The sequence below is a fragment of the Cyprinus carpio genome, chromosome B2 (genome assembly GCF_018340385.1).
Source record: "Cyprinus carpio isolate SPL01 chromosome B2, ASM1834038v1, whole genome shotgun sequence".
NCBI classification, from domain to species: Eukaryota; Metazoa; Chordata; class Actinopteri; order Cypriniformes; family Cyprinidae; genus Cyprinus; species Cyprinus carpio.
Window position 1 is genome coordinate 24,304,901 of NC_056598.1, and position 26,117 is coordinate 24,331,017.

Below are 26,117 nucleotides of genomic sequence, written 5' to 3' on the forward strand. Positions count from 1 at the left end.
AACAGAGATATCGTCTTTTAAAATTTTGGCAGTTTAATGCCTACAAAAACCGCTCATAGGGACTACAATGAGTTACTTCCCAGGTTTGTGACATCACAAACCCAGATAAACCCTGCCCTCCGGAAAAAGGCAGCGAAGGGGGCGAGGCCATGCTGTGCTGCTTTAGAGAAGAGGAAGAGAAAACTAGAGGTGCAACTAAAAATCTGTTCATATACTGAACAAAATTATAAACGCAACACTTTTGTTTTTGCCCCCATTTTTCATGAGCTGAACTTAAAGATCTAAGACTTTTTCTATGTACACAAAAGGCCTATATGCTGCAACATGAGGTGATGGTCGTGGATGAATGGATCTCATCATGGTATCTCTGTGCATTCAAAATGCCATCAATAAAATGCACCTGTGTTCGTTGTCCATAACATACGCCTGCCCATACCATAACCCCACAGCCACCATGGGCCACTCGATCCACAATGTTGACATCAGCAAACCGCTCACCCACACGATGCCATACTCTGTCTGCCATCTGCCCTGTACAGTGAACACCTTTCTAAAGTGCCAGACGCCATCGAATGTGAGCATTTGCCCACTAAAGTTGGTTACGATGACGAACTGCAGTCAGGTCGAGACCCTGATGAGGACGACGAGCATTCAGATGAGCTTCCCTGAGATGGTTTCTGACAGTTTGTGCAGAAATTCTTTGGTTATGCAAACCGACTGTTGCAGCAGCTGTCCGGGTGGCTGGTCTCAGACGATCTTGGAGGTGAAGATGCTGGATGTGGAGGTCCTGGGCTGGTGTGGTTACACGTGGTCTTTGGTTGTGAGGCCGGTTGGATGTACTGCCAAATTCTCTGAAACGCCTTTGGAGACAGCTTATCGTAGAGAAATGAACATTCAATTCACGGGCAACAGCTCTGGGGGACATTCCTGCAGTCAGCATGCTAATTGCACGCTCCCTCAAAACTTGCAATATTGTGGCATTGTGCTGTGTGATAAAACTGCACATTTTAGAGTGGCCTTTTATTGTGGCCAGCCTAAGGCACACCTGTGCAATAATCATGCTGTCTAATCAGCATCTTGATATGCCACACCTGTGCGGTGGATGGATTATCTCGGCAAAGGAGAAGTGCTCACTAACACAGATTTAGACAGATTTGTGAACAATATTTGAGAGAAATAGGCCTTTTGTGTACATAGAAAAAGTCATAGATCTTTAAGTTCAGCTCATGAAAAATGGGGGCAAAAACAAAAGTGCTGCATTTATAATTTTGTTCAGTGTATGAATCGGGATTCTGTCTTCTAATGATTCTAATGGATTCACAAGTTTCAAATAACGACTTTATTCATCAATTCCTTTGTCAACCTCTGTGTCTCTCCATATCACTGTATGCTGCATATGCTCTTCTGTATCATCCACGCCACAAGGATGCGCTGTTTTCTTTCAAATCAAAGCTAAATACACGTAGAAACCGCGCATCCTTGTGGCACTGCTGATACAGAAGAGCATACAGTGATATGAAGAGACACAGAAGAGACTGTTGACAAAGGAATTGTTGAATAAAGACGTTATTTTGTTTTCTTCTCTTACAAAAAGTGTTCCCGTCGCTTCATATAACCCAGATTGCATGTCTGATGGCAGATGGACTATTCTGACGATGACTTTCATACCTTTTACGGACCTTGACAATGTTATATCCTTGGCAGTCTATGGGACAATCACAGGCCTCCCGGTTTTCATCCAAAATATCTTAAATTGTGTTCCAAAGACGAACTAAGCTTTTACAGGTTTGGAACGACATGGGGGTAAGTGATTAATGACACAATTTTCATTTTGGGGTGGAGTATCCCTTTAATACTGTTCCACACGTCTCCCTGCTCTGCATCTCTCTCTCTCATTCAGCTCAGCTCCAACAATGAACTGTTAGAATTATACACTTATTTTCACATAGCTATGAGAAGCGTTAAATATGGAAGCGCGTGCAGTTGCTGTACTGTATTAAAGCTTTAATCAGGATAAAACCGTATATTAAAAGCCAACATAAGCAGTACCATTTACAAATAAAAGCGTATCTAAAAGTATGAGACAGCAACAAACAAAAAACATAGGCCTACCATTAAAAGCCGTGCTTGCACAGGTTCTGCAAGATCCTCTTCAATAATATCCTCTGCTTCTCAATTGGGCTCAAACTGATAAGTGATATTAACGACGCTGTTGTTTACAATACAACGGGAGCACATGCCAATAAGGTGAGGGGCGGGATGTTTAGATGCGCTAGAGTCACAACACACTGGGCTAGCTAACCAATCAGAGCCCACCGCCTATTTCTGTGGGAGGGGCTTCATAAAAAAAAGAATCATCAGCCCGTTTTTCAAAGAAGGGACAGAGCAGTGTGGGATAAAGGTAAAATTATGTGAAAAATAATGCATTTTTTAAACAACGTAGCATTAATACGTTAGACTGCACCCCATAAACACAATCAAGCCTAGAAAAAAATCCACTGAACATCCCCTTTAAAGATTCATTTTTTTCCAGCTGTATTTCAATTAACAGAATGTTTTTAATAGTTGGGCCCTCCTCAAATCACAGCATTTCTCTGTTTCTGTGCTACTCACCATGTCCACAAGAGCGACATACATGAACAACCCAGCCGTGAGAGCAAAGATCCATGTGGCAACATTTTCAGCATAATGACCAATCAGAATGCCTGTGATCATGCCAAAATATCCCATCAGGGCTGAAAGCAGATTGTACAGGATGGCCTGTCTCACTGACATACCTGCCTTCAGCAAGACTGCAAAATCACCTGCGTATAAAAGACGAGGATAAGGCAGGTGAGTGAAAATAAAAAAACATTTCACAGCAATGTGATGGACAACAACCTGACTTCCAATTCCTTTGCCAATTCCATACACTGATACATTTCTAAATACAAACAAAACTGTCACCGTGACGACAGACAATGTCTTACCAAGCTCATGAGGAAGCTCATGGCAGAACACAGCGACTGAGGTACTAAGACCACTGGACAAACCTTCAGTGAAAGCTGCCCCTGAAATACAAAATTGCACATAATCTGTAAATGTTGTTCCAATGCAGAGTATGTCTTGAAAAGCATTTTTTTTTAAATAATCTTATTCAATGTAAAAAGTACACATCAATTTTAATATATGCACAGTATATTTACACATGCATATTCATGCATATAATATAAAAAACAGTGCTTAATACAAACTACATACAATTGCCAAATCCTTTGAGAACAAATTAAGAATTTTATATTTTTATTTATATACATTTCAAAATACAAAAAAAAGTAGATGTTAAAATAAAACTATTATTATATACTATTTTATATTATATACTGTTATTATATATTAAATATTATATATAAAGAAATACAATGAAGAATTATATTTTTTGAAAGTATATTATATTTTTAAAAGTGAAAGTTACAAAATAAAAAGTAAAATTAAAATAAAAATCTTTCTCTCTAGACATAAGCGAATTGTGAAAGCCTTTGTGTGATTTGTGAATATATAAAAAAAAAAACAGGCAGTTCAAAGGTGCACTAATAAGTTTATTCCAGGGCTGTTTATTCGAAACTATGCATAAACTATTATTTTGTTTCATTTGTTCTATGTGTGTGTAAAACGTACCTATGGCAAGTCCGTCACTGAAGTTGTGAAGCCCGTCTCCCATGATGACCATCCAGGCAAGCGTGGCCACGCCGGCCTCCTGGAAGTGCTGGAGTGAGTAGGAGTGTGTGTGTCGGTGCGTGTGTGTGTGCGGGTGGTGGTTCTGGGAGTGGTGGTGATGCAGTATGTGGTGATAGTCATGGTGATGATGATGTTGCTCATCTGATTGCCCAACAGTGTCATGGAAGTGGGAGTGGCATTTGTTTTCACAGTCAACATCATTGTAGAGCTCTGCCCCCAACATCACCTGCTCTTCCTCCGCAACACCCCGCCCACATGCACTTCCACCATTTGCTTCAGCAGCTGATGTGACAGAAATATCAAAGTCATGTATGACAGTTTCATTTTGACAACATAAACATCAACAAGCATCAAAAGTTGTTACCCTCAATCGTCTTGACGTCATTGTCTTCTAATGATGGCAGTTTCTCAGATTCCAAAACTTCTGTGACAAAATCAACCCTCTTTTGCACCTACAAGCATAATAATAATATTTTAAATGACGGAAATTCAAGGAACACCTCTATGCAACATCCATGTCATTATAACATTTAGGAAATTAATACTATGACTTAAGAAATGGCTAAAAGAAGAATGTGAATTATAAGACTATAACATGAAACAGTAGATCTTAGACTTGCTTTTCTGACCTTCTGTTTTTTGTCCTTGTACATTTTGCCGAGGGTCAGGAAGTGTTCGATGAGGAACATGATGTAGACTCCACTCAGCGCTGTGAGCCCTGTCCACACCGGCCGAAGGGAATCTTCTTCCACCTCTTCACCATGGTGATGATGCTCAGAGTGGCCATGCTGGTGATGACCCTGAGACTGAGAGATGCCAATCAAAGGTCAGGACATTTTAAATAACATGCCTTTGACTTTTTATTTTGTAAAATAGAGAAAACATGTCTATAATACACACTACCATTCTATTTAAAAGTTTGGGGTCAGTAAGATTTTTTTTTTTTTTTTTTTTTTACGTAATCAACCCTTTTATTCACCAAGCTTGCATTAAACTGATCAAAAGTTAGAGGAAAGACATGTATCACAGTTTCCAAAAATTTTTTTTAAAAAATTAAGCAGCCCAGCTGTTTTCAGCATTGGTAATAATAAGAAATGTTTTGTTGAGTATCAAATCAGCATACTGGAATGATTTCAAAGGGTGATTTCTAAAATCATGTGACACTGAAGACTGGAGTAATGAAGCTGAAAATTCAGTTTTGCATCACAGGAATAAAATACATTTTAAAATCCAATAGAAAACAGAAACAGTTTTCAATTAGGAAACAGATGTTTTTAACTGTAATAATATTACTTTTACTGTATTTTTTTTATCAAATGAGCAGACTTTTAAAAAGTCTTAAGACTTAAAAAAAAAAAAAAAAAAAAAAAAAAAAAAAAAACAACAACATTTACTTACTGACCCCAATTGCTTGAATGGTAGTATGTAAATATGCAATCACAGGTGACTTCCCATGATTCAGTCATATTAATAAAAACAGACCAAAAAAACAACTAAATACTACATTTGAAAATAAGTTTGTGTCTTACATGTGGTATGAGGTGGAGGAGAGCGTCTCCACTCAGAGTTCCCACTGCAAGTGCCACCAGGAAGCTCAGCAGGAAGTTGAAGCAAACTCTGTTCATGAGTGGGATCAAAACCACACCAACTAATGCCAGCAAACTGATCAAAGTGATGGAGAGAAACCCTCCTACCCATGCTGTAACACAAACACACACAATTTTTTTTAGAAAGGCTGCATTTTTCACAATAGTACCACATATTTGTTATTTTTGTGGTATCAGTGGATATTGGATATTTCATTGTACAGGATTTTTGAGGCCGATCACAGAAAGCAGTATCTGCAGATCCGATCACCAATACCGATCTTTTTAAAGCCTTCTTTTTATCATGTAGAATTATGTATAATGATGATCCAATCAAGATTTTTAGACATAAAATTTAAAATTCATTTTTGAAAATTAATTCCTCTCTTATGTGACTCTTTTGAGAGGATTTTTTTTTTCATTTGAGGGGTGGAGGGTGCCATTTTTTCAAAAATATATATTTATCTCACCTAAATGTTTTATCATGCACTGTATTTTTGTTTTTACAATCATGTAATTGTTGCACAATAGCTTAAACAGCGCCACCTTGATTTTGAGAGCTGTATGTGAGGTTCACACATACTCTGTTTGCAGTGTGTATGTAGTCCATGTGTGGTACAGAAGCAGCACGGACTGTGCTTTCACACAGGAGTCTCCTGATCCATGGCTGTTTACCACAAACACAACATTTATCCATTATTTTGATTTTAAATCCAAACATTGTTACTTAAAATGCTTTTTTTAACATTGTGATTCTTTCTTTACACAGTACAGTAATACAATCTTTTGCATTTACTTTTAGATTTATATATTAAGTTGCTAAAGCAAAACATTTAAACTACTTTTCTTACGTTATCACAAACATTCTAAATTAAAACTTACCATTGACAGAAACAGTCAGCCTTTTCTTTTGCATTTAAATCTTTATTACACAATCTTTATTCATAAAAACTTTAAGAACTTTGAAAAACAGTAGACTTAAATTATATGCATTTATGGTGTAATTACTACATTTTTGTGTCAATGCATGTTCATATTTACTGCAAACAATGTGCTGTTACTTTAATTCAGTGCGTGCAGCGCAGCAAAAAATTAACTCGGTGCGGAATGCTGCAGACGCACCGCTTCTGAACACACTGCCAGACCGTTTATTTATGTATAATAACTAAACCAATAGGACTCCCACAGAGTTATGATTTTCTCTGGCTGAACTTAATACAAAATGTCCTTTGCATAAATAGATTTTAATTAACATAAATATAAATGAATACTCAACTTAGTCTCAAAAGGTATTAAATTTAAATTAAATTAAATTTATGCATTTAGCAGACGCTTTTATCCAAAGCGACTTACAGTGCATTCAAGCTATCAATTTTTACTTATCACGTGTTCCCGGGGAATCGAACCCCCAACCTTGCGCTTGGTAACGCAATGCTCTACCACTTGAACTACAGGAGCACTATTAAGTAACACATACTTACCAATGATAATTGAAGCATTCCTTGGGCTTCTGCCATTGGTGTGATTATGTAGATGATGATGGTGGTGGTGGTGGTTGTGATGATGGGAATGATCTGGAAAAAAGTAAACTGTTATACAGATTCTGCTGATCAAGTATTGTGTCACAAAAACACAGCTTTATGTAAATTCCATCCTCAAAAGCTCACCTGAATGGTCATCATCATGCAAGAGGCAAGAATTGGAATCAATCTGCATGAGAAGGGCAGGACACAGGTAACTGAAGTCCTTGACAGAGAGAACCATTTCCTTTGTCATGCCATGTGACTGCAGGATTGTGGAGGCATTTTGACACTGAAAGAGTCATTCAAAATGTGTCTGAGTGGAGTGTGTCAGGGATTTGCAAGGGTCTATGGAAAATCTTAGAGAACAACTTTGTTATAGAAAAATTAAAAATAAATTAAAATAAATAATAAATACATATAAAAAAATAAATATTACAATACATAATAAATAAATTTGTGTACCGCTAGACTCGAATGGTCAAGTCCATGCTGATCATGATCATCTTGCGCATGGGTGGGTGTGTCCTCAGTCTGGTGGGTGTGGTTATTGGACTGGGTGGAGTTAAAGGAGGCGTGGTCCTGTGTTAAATCATAGTCAGCGCTACGATTGGTCCGCCGAGATTTTGTGACGTAAGATGGTGTAGTCAAAGTTGTGGTCAAGTCCTGATTCATCTTCATGTAGAGATTGTGATGAGCATCCGACTGGCTTTTCTTCACAGAGGCGGGATCAGGCTGCACTTTTGGGATGGGGTCACTCTTCTCCACGTTACGGTCAATACCCCCCTTCTTGCTGGTGGAGGGATGTGAGTGTGTGGTGAGTTTGTCCACATGAGCGTGCGTGTGATCATGCACGTGTGTGTGATTATGTCCGTTGCCATGGTGATGGACTGTCACTTTTCGGATTCGGTCTAGCCCCACCCTCTTTAGCAGGTTGAACAGGCCTTCTAAGGAGATACTCCCGTTATGCCCATACTTGTCAAACAAAGCCTGTAGGTGGCGCTGCTGTGCCTGTTCTGCCACCTGAACATCAGTCTCAATGGCCATAGACTTGCAGTCTGTACCTGCCCCCACTGAACACGCCCCCAGCAATGTCAGTGACATCACTGAAAAGAGGCGTGGCCACCTGCCGATCATACTGGTATCCTAAAACATAAAAATATTACCATTATTATAACAATGCTGAAATAGCACAATGTCAACACTGCAATTTTGAAACAGAAAAAAACTTAAAAAATCTAGTTTTCAATGTCTCCATTTGTTCAGTACAATTTGTGTAAAAATGAAAACATTCCTTTTATTTATTTAAAAAAAACTATATAGTTAATTAATAATAGTTTCTGAACTAGAGTTAGTTAGTATAAACACAGTAGATTGTCAAAATAGTGAGTGAGTCACATTCACGAACTGTGTGTACACAAACAAATCATGTTTCATTCATAGCTTTTAGCTAAATGTATTCAAAATTAATGATAAAATATAGTAACGACTAATCACACATAGACAAAAATCGCATACTCTGAGTGGCTTTATTAGCATATTAGGATTCAATTTTATATAGAGATATTTCATCGTACATTCATACATGGGCCTTGTTTATATATGTAAAGGAAGGGAAGGAATGCTGTAGGAAAGGTTGTGAGGAAGTCCCATATATGGATATAGTTTGGGCTGTTTTATGCAAATTACAAACTTTATGCAGAACGAACAAATTCACTAGCTTATGCACATGTTGTGAAATATTGTTGTTAATATTTAATGAGAACTTCTCTGCGTATAAATACGAATAATCCACGCAATTATTTGTACATATGACCCAATTAGTTTTACTGTTAGATACTGTACAGAAGGAACAGATGGAATGCTTATACATTTAAAACTAGCTACAAAATGAAATCAAAAAGGTCTACAGAAAGGTATGGAATTTGTTACTAATATTGTAAAGAAAAAAGTATTGGGACACCGTATTCGTAAAATACGGCATAAAAACCGAATTCACGTGCTTCTGAAAAGTGTTCACCTGACATTCTATTATTGTGATTTGAAAGACTGTGTGAAAGTAGCATCTGTCAGAATCAGGTGAATTTTGTTCTAATGCACGTCTTCAGTCACTGGTGTTTCTGACATTCCGCGCATCACTTACAGCTGTTTACACGCACTGACTGAGACAAGACAACGCTACGTTGTTTTTACCGTTAATGACGTTTCGTACTGGATTGCAGGGCCAATTTCGTTTATACTCTGAGATCTATGAAATCTTTGCTTGCAAATTAATCAGATGCAACAGAACTGATGTGAAGGAACAACAGGCGTCACGTGGCCTAGTTGGTACCTTTCTGCACACCGAATTTCTCCCGCATTAACTGTATGTTTACACGCGTAACGGACGGATCATACACCAAAACTGCTTACCGGGAGTCCACGCGCGCTCCACGCTCGAAAGTAAGCGCGTTATAACTGATTGTGCACACAACACCACGAGCACCTCGACACGACCGTGTGCAAAGAAACGTCATCACAAAACCGGAAACTGAGCGAGCGTCTGATGATTTTAGATAAGTGTCGGAAGCTGATGTCATTGGTTCATATATAGTCACATGACCGCGCAGTGTTCTGGTTCTGATTCATCTTTAGTCAAACATTCACACAAAACAGCATTAACATTTTAAATATTTGTTACTGAGGGATTCGCTTGTTGATAACAGAAAGTTAAATCAAGTGAATGGTTCTAGGCCCACGTGTTCAGGATGACCTATAACCATATAACCGATCATCAATACAATAACAGTAGCTCGTCTGTGTACATCCAGACCAGATGCAGGTAAAGTGTATACATGCATGGTGTGGCTGACTGTGATCACTGAACACACACACACACACCCAGCAACAAATCTCACACACAAATACACTCCTGTTTACACACGTGTTTATTTAGTTATTTACGAAGACTTATAGTCTAACCCCAAAAGAATACCTTTTGCATTTTTAGAATTAAAAGAAAAAAAGAAACACAGCATGTGCTCTGTCAGGGTTTTCGAGAGATATTTAAACATATAAAATTATTAATGTTTTTAATATGAATTTTTAGGAGCAGTTATGTGTAACTGTCTTAAATATTTATTTTGAGTACATTTCGAATTAAATTTGTATTTCTTTCAATGTTTATTCATTTAACAGTACAATAATAGTGGTTAGAGAAAAGTCACCCTCTTAATAAAATCAATGTTTTCTAGATAATATATTGCTTATTTGGTTTTGCACAGAATCAATAGGCAATAAAATAATTTAATCTAAATGCAGTTGTATATACTATCACATTATGAATGTATCTTTTTACATAATTAATGGGCCTACCAGCCTTTATGGTTTAGAAATGGGATTTTCACAAGGAAATCATCATATTTGGTATTTGGCATCAAAAAGTTCCAACATTTCAGAAATAACGAGCTCTGTTGTGGTTTTAGTCTCTTTGGCCATTACACCGATAACATCCATCCCAAATATGATCTTCTCTTTTGTGTGTGACGTCTAGGACCCCCTTCCTAAAATATAAAGGCAGTTAACCTACCATACTTTCACTAGTGTTATAAAAAAAAAGTATTGTATGATATTATAAAACCATACGGTATTTTAAAATTGAATTCAAATTTAATGATTTATATATAGGCCTATATATATATTATAATTATTGTAATTACATATTAAGTATAATTTATTTATACTGTTACAAAGCCAGAGCAAATAAATTAGCAGGAAAAAAAAATATCCAGGAAAACATTGACTTTTCGTTTGCACTAGGCTATAGTTAGTTGCTCTATGAAGGTTTCACGTGACCATAGTCCATCTCGTGTTGTTGATGTGGAACCTTATAGCTATCTCTCTCCCTTTTCCCTCCTTCCCTCTGTTTTTTGTGTCCGTCTGCTTGTATCTTAGCGCAGATAAAAGGTATAGTGAAGGAAACTGAGACAGCCTCTGCGCGAGCGACACTATATAGGATAATTGGAGCGCGTGAGCTGGTGTGATGCGTCTGAAGGTATCGGGTCACTGGCCCTTCTATCAGCTGGACCGATGACAAGAAGAAATGAGCCATAGCAAGTGCAGCATCAGCTTTCATGTGAATGAACAATTCCGCGTCATTTGGTGTACCAGTCGCGCGGAATCCTCGCAATGAGCCGCATTATGTCCGGTGGCTCGTGCGCTGCAGGTGCTGGATGCTGTCTCGCGATGTTCGGTCTGCTGGTCCTCGTGCAGATGCCCGGGGCCCTGACGTCCGACACGGATAGCGACTGTTTGTCTGAAGATGACAATGGATGTGAAGGTGCGCTAACACAGAAATACACACGCGTCTTTATTTACTAGTGGGGCGGACTGTTTATAAATAAAGATTAATATAAATAGGCTATATATAGGCTAATCCCTTTACCTAATCCAAACCATAAACGTGCACCGGCATTTTTACAAGTAAATTTATTTTTAAAAATGTAGTCTCTTTATGTAAAGAGGTTTTAAGATTTTACAGTTTATGAAAATCTCCTGCTGAAAAAAAAAGATATGCTAAAACAGTAAAATTTAGTAACCTACATCATTTGGAGTCAGAAAACGTCCTTGTTGGAAATGCATGGAGTTTTTGTATTATTATTATCATAACTTGCTAAATTAAAATTTCAAGTAGACCTACCTAAAATACAGCATTAGGGAACAAAACAAATGTAGGAATACAGAGGAAAATATATAAAAATTAAATACAATTTATTTGTTACAATTTTTGTTAAAAAATGTTCTTATTTGGGATGTTTTTAAAGATTTTTTATTGGTGAACATTTTTTGAAGTGATGATAATAGTAAACAAATGTCAGAAACAAAATAACAATGAAAAATACCCTTAATATCCTTTAAAAAAAAAAAAGAATGAAAAAAAATAAAAAGCTACATTTTAAGCCAGAAATTTTTGGTGCTTTTTTTTCAGTAAGATTTTTAACTTAACTATTTATTACAAGGGTAATGATGATTAATTATTTTATTATTAAACAAATAGGCCTATTTGTTGGGTGCTGTCCATACTTTCTAAAAAATTAACATTCAGGTACATGGAGGTTTTTAAATTTGACAATTTACGAAAATCCTCTGCTGGAAAACTGAAAAAACAGTTTAAAGGTTAAATTGTTTAGATTAAATTGGTTCCCAAAGCCCCCTACAATCAGCCAACAAACCAGCCTGATCAGTTTGAGACACTAAGACCTTCAATCTATTGTAGGCTGGTTTAAAATGTGTGATATATAGACATTTCTTTGTGTTGACATTCAGACGTCATGGTCATATACTGACCCTCATACACTTTTGGCATGTTTACACTTATCAAAAGAGATCAATCCTTTGATAAAGCTTTCCCTTTGTTGTCCTGATCTGATAAGTATCTGTAATGTAGGTTTTCAGGTTGTACTGTCTCTGCTTGAACAAACACATACAGTGGGAAAAATATTTATTTGATCCCCTACTGATTTTGTAAGTTTGCCCACTTACAAAGAAATGAAGGGTCTGTAATTTTTATGTTAGGTTTATATAAACGGATAGACACAGAATATCTACCAAAATAAAATCCAAGAAAAAAAAAACACATTATATAAAGGTTAGAGATTCATTTGCATTTCAGTGAGTGAAATAAGTATTTGATCCTCTACCAACCAGCAAGAATTCTGGCTCCCACAGATTGGTTATGTGCCCATGTGGAACACAGGTTAGTCCTGTCACTTTAAGAAGTTACTCCTAATGTCAGCGTGTTAGGTGTATAAGACACCTGTCCACACAATCTGTATCTTCCATTCCAACCTCTCCCACCACCATGGGCAAGACCAAAGAGCTGTCAAAGTATGTCAGAGACAAGATTATAGGTCTGCACAAGGCTTGAATGGGCTACAAGACCATCAACAAGAAGCTTGGTGAGAAGGAGACTACTGTTGGTGCGATTATTCGGAAATGGAAGAAATACAAAACAACCAGCAATCAGCCTCGGTCCTGAGCTCTGTGCAAGATCTTGCCTCATGGGGGTAAAGTCAGGATGATCATGAGAAAGGTGAGGGATCAGCCCCGAACTACACAGGAGGAGCTTGTTAATGACCTTAAGGCAGTTGAGACCACAGTCACCAAGCAAAACATTGGTAACATTGCCTACCCTTGTAGGCAAACTTACAAAATCAACAGGGGATCAAATAAATATTTTCCCCACTGAACACACATGCACATGATGACTTTAATTGCTGTGTGTGTTTTGTTTTAGGTCTGTCTGAGAAGAAAAGTGACCTTCATGAGTGTGATGAATTTAGTTGTTCTTTTGGAGGAATATGCAGGTACAACGGATCACACCTGGAGTGTCTTTGTCTGTATCAGGTTTGTTTGTTCTGCTGCAATGGATGATGCTAAGCTCTCAGTTATTGTCTTGATTACAACAGTGACATAGTCTCATACAGCTTTCAGGATTCACTGTTTGTTTCTTTCAGTGTCCACAGAGCTTTGCTCCAGTATGTGGGTCTGATGGTAACACATACCATAGTGAATGTTTCCTAAGACAAGCTGCCTGTGAACAGCAGACCGCAATCACTGTAATTACAGAAGGACACTGTCACGCCGGTTAGCAAAAATACTACATCAAACGCTTTACAAAAATAGCAGTTCCACACAAAATCATTGCTTTTCACTTAACAATATACACACATTTTTGGCTCTACACTGATGCTTTACTTTGAAAATCTGCCTACATACAAGCCTTATAGCAACTGAGAAGTTTGGGTTGTAAGTGTAAGAAACAGTGCTGAACCCACACACAAACTCATATTTTTTTTATTGAATAATTGCAGTCTTGTGTAATCCAGAATTTTAAAACCAATAAACAGACATGGCATTTTACATGATGTTTATGTTTATCCCTTTTCTCAGATGCTGAGTCAGCATCAGGAGATACAGGTATGTCATCATCATTATTATTATTATTATTTATTCATTGTATTATTATTATTATTATTTGCTATCAGAGTCAACATCTAAAGTTTTAAGCAGTAAATGGTTCAGAGACAGAAATTATCTACATTAATTGCCAAATGATATTAAAGTTTGCTTGAAAATTCACCATATCTATTTTCTCAGTGCATGTTATTAATCTTATTGGGATTGATTAATCCGTGCATATGTTTCCTTTTATAAACTTTTTGACCTCAGTGTCCTATTTCAGTCTTCTGGTGAAATGACAGATTTCTTTTTGTCATGTATGCCAGACTTCTCCAATCATCTGCTTAAACCCTGCCCCCTTTTTTACAACTGACTTTAAGGTGCAGAACTACCTTCAGCAAATCAACAACTGATTTATAGAACCAAGTCTCACCCTACTTGTTTGTTTTTATGTTTTGTTTTTTCGAAAAATTGTTTCACATGGATGTACGTCACAAACAGAACCCAAACAGAAAATGTAAGCCACGTGTGAATGTTTGTGTGTGTAGATCTGGAGAGTTCAGGACTGGAGCCCAGTAGATTCTCCAAGTGTTCTAGCTGCAAATTCGGAGCAGAGTGTGATGAAGACTCTGAAGGCATTTGGTTAGTCAACATATGATTTGTGTTTGTATACTACAGAGCACAAGTGCCTAAACATTTTGTCAGCCAAATCCCTTGATGTCAAATATTTATTTGAAATTACATGTTCACAGGAAAGTACCCCATTTTTAATATTCATATTTCAATAAATTCCCATTGTGATTTCCCATTTATGAAATCCTACTATAGAGACAAACATGCAAGTAACATGAATTTTTTGTGCAGGTGTGTGTGCAATATAGACTGCAGTGGATACAATATGAATCCAGTGTGTGGATCAGATGGACAGTCTTACAGTAATCCATGTCAGATCAGAGAAGCATCCTGCTTGAAACAATCTCAGATTGATGTCAAATACCTTGGACAATGTCCAGGTAAACACACACATGTACACAAACAAATCACACATCAGTAAACGCATATAGAGACAATATTTACTGTAATCAAAATGACAAAACGTGTTTGATTCATCCTATAGATTCGGTGGATATAGTGGGCGGAGTCAGTGTGGGCGGAGCAATGCCCTGTGCTGAAATCAACAGCAGCTTTTGTCTGCATGGAACCTGTGAGATTAAAAATGGCCTGGCAACGTGCAAGTATGACCCACAAACATGCACAAGTCATGTATTGTAGTAAATAGAAAATTGGATGTACAAGTGAGGGGTTATAGGCATATGGGGTTAATGCATTTTGGTCTTGTTGTTTAGGTGTGATCTGGGGTTCTCCGGTGTGCAGTGTGAGCGAAGAGACTTCAGTGAATTGTACGTGGTGCCCAGTGGACAGAAGCTTCAATACGTCCTGATTGCTGTGATCATCGCTGCTGTACAGATCAGCATCATCATTGCGATCATAATATGCATGACAAGGTAAAAATCACCTCACATTCACACAAGCATGCACCAAATAAATGCTAATATAAAAATAAGCAAACATGTCACACACTCACCAGTCCTCAAAACTGTTGCTTTTAGGATTCATCCAAAAAAGCCACGAGGTCGGCTTCAGAAACAGAACCTGGGACACTTTCCCAAAGATGGAGGACGCATGATTGAATAACTGCTGATTACTTTAATACAAACACACAAACAACTGCACAACTATCTTTTGATGTTAGTATTTCAATGGCCTTATTTCACCCTGTCACCATGATCTTTTTTATTTTAAAATCTCTTTCCACTTTTCTCTCCCCTTCTCAATTTTGCCTTTTGTCATCTCTCTCCCTCACTTTCTTACTAGTCCAAATGCAGTAAATCCACATGGTGAAATGTTTACATTAGTAGATTATTACAGTTTTTGAACAAAATGTAAGTGTTTCTTGCCGCGCAAAACATCCTAGCATGATACTAGTGTGTTTGTATGTATATTTTTGAGGAGATTGTTTGCTATAAATTTCATAAACGATAAGATTTATGACTGGAGGACAATATAACGGGCCTAAAAATCCCATAGATTTACACTGACTGAGGGCCCAGAGCCATATATAGGGACCAGAATTATATCAACACTTTGTGGTGGACTTTTTTAACTTTGGCCAGTAAGCAACCGCCCAGAACACCATTACAACCACATAGAAACTTGCAAAAAAAAAAAAAAAAAAAAAAAAACACAGAAAGCCATAGCAATGTCCTGTCAACCACATACACAATATACAATAGCTGAGGGTCAGAGGTTAAAGAAAATCAGAGAATGTTTGTAAAGCCCATTCTTACTATAATTCATTGTTTTCTAGATATATTTTGCCTTCTATCCACCTTATTTTTAATGTAAGAGTGGGTGTGGCCATATTTAACTTGAATGTGCAAGGTTTCCAGTGTCAGACAACTCCAGTTTTTTTTTTAAATCCATTATCCAGCTTGATATTACAAACCAGTATTTGTTATTTTATTTTTTAAATGTATTATCTTAATCATAAATGCACTGGTTTGTTACATAAATGTACTGCACTTTGTTATTCTTCTAGTTTTTTACACAGTGGCTAATATTGAAAGTCTTGCACATTCACAGAAAATAGCTTACTTCCATGTAAAAAAAATAAGGTGAAAAAAAGTTGAGAAAAACATTACAATCTTTTAATTTTGGAAACAGAGCAAAAAGGAGTTTTATAGCAGCACAATCCAAAACCAGGTAAAACAAAACCTCTTCCAACGAATCACTGTAAAGCAGGTTTTCATTATGTGTGACTGTGAAATTCTGTGCATTTATCAGTCTTATAAAGTCAGTTTGTAAATCAAGTGACTTGCTATTATGAGGTCTGTATAATTTTGCATGTCAAATCTGTAAAGTCAGCAAACATTTATAAATTGATTTTAAAGGAAAACTTCATTGTTTTTGTGTTTTTCTTTATCTCAGTGTTTATATTTCTAGCATACTAGTGTATTTCAGTGGCTCAAAGTGCATGCTGGGAGATGCAGTTTTCGAATATCAGCTTGCCTGAATGTGAGGTCAGAGGTCAAAACACCAATGCGGAACACCTCCAAGGTCAGTTTACACTGTGTGTGCGTTCCACAGCTGTTGGCTTCAGTTGAGTTGACGGTATGCCACAGGGGGGTGGATTTATAAAAGTAAGTGCACCTCACCACGCAAACACTCACATTTGCGCTCTAGATCAATGTCATTGTCATTTTAGTTATTTCAGAGCTGAGAGAGTGACACGTATTATGCATATCCACAAGACTCCCTGACACATGCACACACTACAGGAATGTTTGAATTAATGGGGCTTTCCAATGCTTCTGTGATACAGCTTCCAAAAATGTCTATGTATCCTCTTACAGTTGTATTTATATCCATGCATTTCTATCTGTGTGTGTGAGCAGGGGTGGAGTTTGTCAGATTCCACTGGGGTCTCTCTCTTGGAGTGTCAGTTTCTCTCTGTACTGTGTGTTAGATTCCGTCTGGCCCTTTACCCATCTCTGGCCCGGTAGCTTAATTTTCAGGGACGTGTGAAAGGGAGAATCAGAGATGGAAAAGAGAGGAGAGGTAATGCTGGGGGTTGAGGATGAATCCGGGCAGCCTGTCTCGGCCTTGTCGATTCTCTCTCTGCTGGAACGCGTGTCAACGATCATCGATGGTGTCCAGGCCAGCCAACAGCGCATGGAGGAGCGTCAGCAGCAGCTTGAAAGCTCGGTGAGCGCTGTCCAATCCGAGCTTCTCAAACTAGCTCGCGACCATGGCACCACAGCTACAACCGTTGACAAACTGCTCCAGAAAGCCCGCCGCGTGAGCGCACACGTTAAAGAAGTACGTTCACGTGTGGAGAAACAGAACGTGCGTGTGAAGAAAGTGGAAACTACACAAGATGAGCTGCTCACCCGCAACAAGTTCAGGGTTGTCATCTATCAGGTAAACACATTCCTAATAACCTCAGCATGTGTGTTATGGCCAGGTGACTGAGGGTGTGGCTCTATCTTTGTGGCATTTAACAGCAAGTTGGCACTGTAATCTCACACAATGCAGTAGGGGGTGCACTTGAGAATTTCCCTTTTAGAGCTGATTGGCTAACTATTTCTGTTAGTGTGTCAGATGAGTGATATAAAGATATATTTGATATGTCCATTCAAGAGACTTCCAGAAAGAGGGAAACAGTGAGTGACACTGGGCCTTAAAGGAATAATTCTGTCATCATTTACTCACCTTCATGTTGTTTTTTTCCTATGTGGAACAATGGAATGTTGGTAACCAAAGGGTTTCAGGTTCCATTGACTTCTATAGTATGGACAAAAATTGATCTCTGAATGGCTATTCCAAAAAATATCAGGTTTGGAGTGACATGAGGTTGAGTAAATATAACAGAATTTTTATTTTTGAGTAGACTATCTGTTTAACCACACACATTGAGTATAACAGCAAAAGCAACGGTTTAATTGTTTCCCAAAAGCAACTATGGTCGCAAGTTCCGTTGTTAACAATAGAATTCAATGGAACTAACGACCATAGTTAGCTAATGATGCTTTTGGGAAACGCACCCCAGGTTAGTAGCAAATTATTGTTAAATTTTTCTCCAATTAACATTTGGTGTCCGTGAAAACGTGATTCAGCTGATGATTCATTTCAATGTAGCAAGTTCTAGTAGCAATGCAAAATTTGTCTGTTTGACTCCTCACTCTGTAGTGCAACACATCAATATACAGAATGAATAATTAGAGAATATGTGTGACATAATAAATTAGTCTAAAGTAGGCTTTTCGACAGTGTGTGTGACAATATAAGCATGTGTGTTTGTGTATGGTTATTCTGAGGTTTCCTTATATAGAGCTGCACACACAGCTGAAGAGACTCTTTAAGGCTATTCCCTGAATAGGGAGTTTATACATACACATACATAGACATCCATTCTTACAATGGATGACTACAAAAATGCCCTCAAAGGAAGGGTCAACTCATGTTACCAGATTTCAGACTGACATAAAACCTAGTCTCCGTTGCTTGTTAAGGCTAAGAAATTCCCACTTAAACGGAAGGAAGAAACTCTCTGACCAACTTATAAAGTGACCAGCCACAGTATGATTTGTTTTAACATTATGTAAACATACTGTAAATGTGTAATTGATCATACCACAGCTGTAGGTCAGCACTCAAAATTTAACTCAAAATAATCAAATGTAAAATTAGTGGAAAATGTATGTAGGCCTTGTGATCAGAATTTTTATGCACCCAAATGCAAAAGTACAGATTAGAGAGAGAGAAATATGATAGATAACTGAATAACCTTCAAAAATCTGACTCCACAATCCTCCAGATGAACTGATTAAAAACCTATGAGACTGTTATATATATATATATATATATATATATATATATATATATATATACATACATATGCATTATACATATCATCTTATATGCATCATGGTGAACCTTCCAAAAAGTAACAGCTGAAAATATATAGGTAAACTTAAAGGGATAATTCCGCCAAAAATGAAAATTCTGTCATTATTTACTCACCCTCATGTCATTCTAAATCTGTATGACTTTCTTTCTTCTGTGGAGCACAAAAGAAGGTATTTTAAACTGAAGATTGCCTCATTTTTGTCCATACAATGAAAGTTGGTGGGGTCCAGTGTTGTTTGTTACACCACTGACTTTCAATGTATGGGCAACAGTTAAAAAATTCTTCAAAATATCTTCTAGTAAATGAAAACAATTAAGTATTGTGAGTTGTATTTTCTAACTAGATCAAGATTCACACCATAACACAGCACTGGAAATGTAGGAGCGTCTTTATGGATAAAATATATAGAAATTTTTATTTAAATAAACATTTCAGTCCAAATATGATGGTAAGGAAATTGATGTGTGGTAATCAGCTCAGTGCTTCTTGAATCTAGGTTACAAGAAAGCATCAAAAATCCAGGCCTCCAGCAAAGTTGTTAGCTGCAATTTCCTTAAAAATGTTACTACATACAATTTTATGTACACACAAATAGCACATAGTTGTTATCCATGACCTTCTGGGAGTAGATTAATTTGGAGTGTGTTTTCCAACTGAATAATGTTCTCTCTTTTCTGTCTTCAACTGCAGGGTGAAACTGAAGTTCCCTCCGTTGCTGTCACCAAGACTCCTAAGGGGGAGGGGCTTGCTAACTTGGAGGTGGAGCCAGATGAGTATGAAATCCCTGCTGACCTATCATCTGATGAAGAGTACATGGTGGTAGAGGAGGCGGAGTCATCCCGAGGTGCCCGTCTGAAACAGAGCGGGTTAAAAGGCATTGAGAACATCAAAGCTGCGTTCTCCAGAGAGAACATGAACAAGACCCGCGAGAAGACGCGGGAAAACCTCAGCAAGACCAAGGAGAGCCTGAGTAAGACGGGCCAAACGCTTGGAACCAAATTCAACACCTTTGGTGAGAAGATTGTGCCCCCTGAGCAGCGAGAGAAGATGCGTCAGAGCAGCGAGAGGCTGAAGGAGAACATCGCTAAGAAAGCACCCAATAAAGAATCATTCAAAATCAAGCTGAAGAAGGAACGCACGGTCGCTGAGGGCCAGGAGGGTGCAGAGGCGGAGCCTGCTGTGACTCCTCCCAAAGGCAGGAAGTCTAGCCCAGATGTGACCTACACAGAGGTGATTACCGAGAACAAGAGGGAAGGTCCAGTATCAGAGGAGGGAGCGACTCGTATCCAAGAAGACTGAAAACAACAGTTCACCACAGAAATTGTGGATAAATTGAAGGCAAAAACAAATAGAATGCAAAGAAAGTAGTTATTTAGTAAGTGGAAGAGAAAATTTTTCAATAAAAAAAAAATGTGCTCCAAATGTGAGAGTGTATGAGTATGTGTGTATTGGGTAGCTAAATTAAAAAAAAAAGAGTGCAAGCACTAGATGTGTTTGTATAATTTATGTTACCATAAGACACATGTGAAATATATTAAAATGTGAAAACATATGCTGTCTAATGTGTCCTTTTACTCTGCATTTGTGTCTTGGAGTAAGGATTGGATGACTTTGTCCAAAACACTGGTATTTAAGCTGGGGACTGAACCTCAGTTACAGTCACTGAAGATCAGAGAACATTTGGATTGCCAAACATTTGTGTTCATACACATGCCAGCATCATAGAGACAGAGACTGGTAGAGTGAAAGAAAGATTGACCCATCAGCCAAAAAAAGATCTCTTGGAATTAATCTCAACAGCTGAGCGGCTCTGCCCAGCACATAGCAACCTAACATGAGGAACACACTGGCACACAGTTTATCGAAAGCCAACCAAACACTTTAATGCATGCTCATTTTTCAATTCAGCTTTTCGCTCACATAGTTCTTCTGAAAAAAATTAAATTATATATATATATATATATATATATATATATGTGTGTGTGTGTGTGTGTGTGTGTGTGTGTGTGTGTGTGTGTGTGTGTGTGTGTGTGTGTGCGTGTGTGTGTGTGTGTATGTGTGTGAAAATAAATTATAGTATATATATACAGTACTGTTCAAAAGGTTGGGGTGACTTTTTTTTAAAAGAAAGAATGCATTTAATTAAAAGTGACAGTTAAGATGTTTACATTATTACAAAAAAATTTATTTCAAATAAATGCTGTTCCTTTGAATTTTGAATAATGGGGTAATTACTGTAAATTCAGTTTTGCCATCACAATACATTATGATATATTGTATAAATTACATAAATTACAATAATATTGTCAATAATTATAATTGTCAATACATATTATATTATATTATATTATATTATATTATATTATATTATATTATATTATATTATATTATATTATATTATACTTTACTATACTATACTATACTGTACTATACTATACTATACCACACACAGACATATCCGTCCTGGCGCCGTTTCTTCTCCGCTCCAGCGTGTGGCAGCACTGACATTCTCATAAAACCCGCGGCACAAAACGTTCAGCAAAACATTCTGTTTCGGCTCACCAGTGACATTTTCTTTACCAAATACATATTTTGTATTATTTGTTATTGCTCATTGTTTATTATTAACCATCTTGGTTTATTACTCTTATTTTGTTTATCGTGTCCGGTGTGTGACGTCATTCCTGGCGACAGTAACTACAACATCCCGAGTCCGCTTTTGCAGCTTGCGCATCAGAAACAACTAATATATAATATACCCAGAGAAGGAGAAACGTATACCTGTATGCATATCTGTGATGTTTATTACTGTTTAACCCCGCGTTGCCTTGCCAATTGAGCTTGTTGAAAGTGAAGTGAGACAGGGATGGCGGAGGAAGAAGAGCGCGGACCCGGTTCGGTCTTTCAGATGTTTGTGCTGATGGAGGATCTGCTGGATAAACTCAAGGTTCTGGATTATGAACAGCATGTTCTGGATAAACACAACATCAAACCCCTTTCCAGGTGAGAGATGTAGAATCGCTACATCTAATGTGAATTATAAGTTAAGATCATGCTGTTTTTCTGACACAAATATTACAGTTATGTTTATAGTTCATGTTTTTGTAATAAAATCCAAAACGGGTTGCATCTTCTAATTACAAAGTCAAAAGCCCGTAAATAAAATGTAAAAATAATTTGTGACCAAGAACACCTCATGTATTTTCCTTATTATTATTTTTTTTTTCATGTAGCATAAAAACAGAATGTGATAGTAACCTTCAAACTAATACAAACATTACTTATTAGTAAAAATCATAAGGATCAATCATTGTTGAATCAAAATGAGCGTTTTTGCTCTGTTTTTCAGGCATTATTTTGTCTCTAGCCCTCATGTGTTGTCAAATCCTGGAGAGCAGTTCTATATGTTCAGTGTGATTGCTGCCTGGTTGATTTCTCTGTGCGGGCGGCCGTTTGACACACCGCAAGAGTATGATGACCCCAACGCCACCGTCTCCAACATCCTGTCTGAGCTGCGTGCCCTGGTGAGACGTGATGATGACACCCTCACAAGTGTGCGTAGTATTTGGGTTTTTTTGGTTATCACTGTATATCTGTTTTTCGTAGGGAGGCCAGGTTGATTTCCCCCCATCAAAGCTGAAGTCTGGGTCTGGAGAGCATGTCGTTTATGTTCTAGATCAGCTGGTAGAAAAGGCGCTAAAGAGTAAAGGATTCACCTGGGACAGGTAACCGCATACACACACACACACACACACACACACACACACACCATGAGCTGATTGTATGATGTTCTGTGCTGCTTTAGGTCTCATATAAATCTCATTGTAGAACTACAGAATTCAAGAGAATTATTCTCTGTCTATCAGGCCGATGTACCCGTCTGTGGAGGTGGAAGACGAGTGTGTGCAGGAAGATGATGCTGAGCTCACACTCAGTAAAGTTGAGGAAGAAATGACAGTGAGTCAAACTCTATTCTAAGTGCACCTTCTATTTTAAGCTTTTATCTGTCAAGCTTTTATATTAGCAGTTTTTTTCAGTGTTGTAAATATTGTTGAGTAATTTAGCTCAGAATTTATTAAGTTATATTTGGATTAACAGTGTATTTATGACTATTGATTAGGTCTGCTTCTAGCAAAAATTGAAATCAGAATCACAATCAGACTAAACTTCTTTGCCAGGTGTGCACAAACACAAAAGGAATTTGTTATGATTTCCAGGAGTTCTGAGTAGTTGTATGCATATATATAAAACAAGAGAATGGAAATGAAAAATAAGTATAGAATTAAAATGAAACTTGAAATCTTGATGGAGGTAGCAGAAGACTTATGTACAGATTTGCACATTATGTACTATATATACAACTGTTTAAATAAAAATATAATAATAATATTAATAGAAATAGTAATAATGGTAATAATAAAAAATGTAAACCCTTATGTGGTCATCTAACAAAATACAGTTTGTTTGCATAAAAAAACAATTGCAAGCAGATAAATACATTTTCATGTTATTGTTTTAAGATTGTTTTAAGGTATTTTGTTGCAATTTATGTGACTTAAATTAAAAAACAAATGCGTCATAACTTACTTTGAGTATTGTTCTACATCAAATGGAAAAATACAAAAATGACATGGAATGCACTTTGTAAAAATGTGTTTATCACTCGGCCCTTATTCACACAGTAAAGTGAATGAAGATATGACTTTGAATCACATACACAAACTCATGTGTAAAGTGAGTGACAGTGAGTCTCACACACACACACACACACACACACTCTCTCTCTCTTATAAAAAATGTGTTATCTTTAGCAGGAGGATGAGGAGTATGAGGAAGAGGATGGCCTTGATTTAGACACGTTGAAGACCAGAACCAATCAGATTGTGAGTTTTATATGAAATACCAGTAGGTGCATTTAATGTAATAATAAAATATAAACCTGAAAGGAATAATTACTTTTTTCTTTCTCTGGAGATGGTTTAGTTGTTTCATATGTAAGGTGATATAAGTTATGAGGGACGTTTACTAATATCTTAAACAAAGAACTAGTATACAATATTTTACAGAATATGTACAGTAAAAGACAACTGGTAGATGTGTGTGTTCAGGAACTCAGCGGATCGAGGCCTGCGGTGGTTCTGGAGTCAGATGTTGATGCCGCTGAGTGGAATCTGGAGGTGGAGCGAGTTCTTCCACAACTAAAAGTCACCATTCGAACCGATAACAAGGTTTTAAATACTTCAGCCTTTAATCATAGCATGTCACCTCTATGGTGATGGAGAGGCTCTGATTTACTGAAATACTGATTAATATGTTTCAGGATTGGAGGATTCATCTTGATCAAATGCATCAACATCAAGAAGGCATCAACACATCCTTGCAAGACGCCAAGGTCATCCATCCATCATAGATGTTTTTTAAAAAATATTTCATTTACATAATAATGTGAAATACTAAATCTATGTATATGTGTGGATGTTTTCAGGGGTGTCTGTTTAAATTGAGGGAGGACATCAGTAAAACACTGGAGAAAGTGAGCAGTCGTGAGAAATATCTCAACACTCAGCTTGAGCATCTTATTTCGGAATACCGCCAGGCACAAGCACAGCTAAACAAGGTGAACATCTCGACCAATCAGAACCTAAAACATTATTACTAACCTTAAACCAGTCAAAAGATAAGATGTCAAATGTTGCATGTGGTTTTTTTCCCCCTCAGGTAAAGGAGCTTTATCAGCAAGCCAGTGGAGGCGTCACAGAGAGAACCAGGATTCTGGCTGAAGTGAGTCTGAAAACAAAGATACAGATACACAGTATTAATATTACAATGATTTAATCATCTTTTGGTTTCCACACAGTAGGAAAGTTCTTCAAAAATGAATGTGTCTCATAATGCTGTATACAGCTGTACTATGTCCACATATCCACACAATATTCAAATAACATTCATAAAGCGTATTTATTTTTTTTCCAGATCAGCGAAGAGCTAGAAAAAGTCAAACAGGAAATGGAAGAGAAAGGCAGCAGCATGTCTGATGGAGGTAAACCGCACACACAACAAACCCTCTTTCAAGCTACTGATGATACAGTTTGTTTATGTGAGCTGTAGTTTCTGCTTGTTAATGTGTTTCGTGTTGCAGCTCCAGTGGTGAAGATCCGTCAGAGTCTGACCAAGCTGAAGCAGGAGCTTGAGCAGATGGATGTTCGGATGGGAGTGGTGGAGCACACGTTACTGCAAGCCAAACTCAGAGAGAAAAACAACATGACCAGAGACATGCATGCGACACACCTCTTAGAACCCAACACACAACCCTACTGAGTCCCACACTCTGGTGATGTTGGATGTGTTGGTTATATTTCATATTTTGTGTTTAAATATGTTTTAAGTGTAAATAACAAAATATCTAGTATTGAACAATAAAGTATATATACTCACTACTAGAACGTCTGCTCTCAAAGTTTGTAGAAGTTTTAACTTACGTAATTATCTCCAAAGAAAGAGAAGGGTGTTGGTTACAGAGGACCCTGAGCTAAGCATTACACACACACACGTCACTTTTCCATGATGTCATCCTCACACACTGCAGAGAAACACTAGAGATTATTCTGGTCTGCACATGCTCAAGTTATCAGTCCACATCCTGAGGAAACATTTGCTGCATCTGTTTTCTGCCTGAGAATAATTAACTTTTTGTCTTTTTGTTGAAATTCTCTTTTGAATTGTAATATTTGTAGAAATTCTCAAGTAAAAAGAGTACTAATTTGCAGCAACTGTAAATGGTATAACACCACTGATCTATATATTCTCTATTATAGATCAGTGTATAATCATTATCCAAATGACTATTCTTAATTGTGATTCTAAATTATTAATAATAATCCCATG

General features: G+C 37.3%; 4 protein-coding genes across 5 annotated transcripts in view; 3 read left to right on the forward strand and 1 right to left on the reverse strand.

Moving 5' to 3' along the window:
- slc39a6 (solute carrier family 39 member 6) overlaps positions 1–9,354 on the reverse strand; it is a 10,318-nt gene extending 964 nt beyond the window's left edge. The window contains 11 exon segments of the mRNA XM_042718777.1: positions 2,614–2,804; positions 2,970–3,050; positions 3,658–3,999; positions 4,082–4,169; positions 4,347–4,523; positions 5,247–5,416; positions 6,785–6,877; positions 6,971–7,115; positions 7,289–7,969; positions 9,236–9,276; positions 9,279–9,354. Coding sequence (XP_042574711.1) covers positions 2,614–2,804; positions 2,970–3,050; positions 3,658–3,999; positions 4,082–4,169; positions 4,347–4,523; positions 5,247–5,416; positions 6,785–6,877; positions 6,971–7,115; positions 7,289–7,969; positions 9,236–9,276; positions 9,279–9,339 — 2,070 coding nt within the window. The 5' untranslated portion in view covers positions 9,340–9,354.
- A 1,277-nt stretch (positions 9,355–10,631) lies between these two features.
- Positions 10,632–16,718, forward strand: tmeff1a (transmembrane protein with EGF-like and two follistatin-like domains 1a). The gene is made up of 9 exons (XM_042718786.1): positions 10,632–11,141; positions 13,098–13,207; positions 13,318–13,447; positions 13,754–13,780; positions 14,311–14,404; positions 14,627–14,775; positions 14,880–14,997; positions 15,109–15,267; positions 15,373–16,718. Exons 1-9 carry the CDS (start codon positions 10,991–10,993, stop codon positions 15,455–15,457), a joined length of 1,023 nt encoding a protein of 340 aa, XP_042574720.1. The 5' UTR covers positions 10,632–10,990; the 3' UTR covers positions 15,458–16,718.
- A 507-nt stretch (positions 16,719–17,225) lies between these two features.
- LOC109050189 (caveolae-associated protein 4a) lies at positions 17,226–20,784 on the forward strand. The gene is made up of 2 exons (XM_042718787.1): positions 17,226–17,743; positions 19,923–20,784. The coding sequence occupies exons 1-2, from the start codon at positions 17,363–17,365 to the stop codon at positions 20,529–20,531; spliced, it is 990 nt and encodes a 329-aa protein (XP_042574721.1). The 5' UTR covers positions 17,226–17,362; the 3' UTR covers positions 20,532–20,784.
- Positions 20,785–21,761: 977 nt separating this feature from the next.
- Positions 21,762–25,670, forward strand: ift57 (intraflagellar transport 57 homolog (Chlamydomonas)). 2 transcript variants are annotated; one of them, XM_019069950.2, is made up of 11 exons: positions 21,762–22,235; positions 22,582–22,756; positions 22,839–22,957; positions 23,099–23,189; positions 24,047–24,115; positions 24,341–24,460; positions 24,553–24,624; positions 24,718–24,849; positions 24,951–25,013; positions 25,206–25,272; positions 25,372–25,670. In XM_019069950.2, exons 1-11 carry the CDS (start codon positions 22,099–22,101, stop codon positions 25,548–25,550), a joined length of 1,224 nt encoding a protein of 407 aa, XP_018925495.1. In that variant the 5' UTR covers positions 21,762–22,098; the 3' UTR covers positions 25,551–25,670. The 2 variants fall into 2 exon arrangements, with proteins under 2 accessions (XP_018925495.1, XP_042574718.1); XM_042718784.1 differs by having other exon boundaries at positions 21,763–22,235; positions 24,044–24,115.
- The last annotated feature ends 447 nt before the right edge of the window (positions 25,671–26,117 follow it).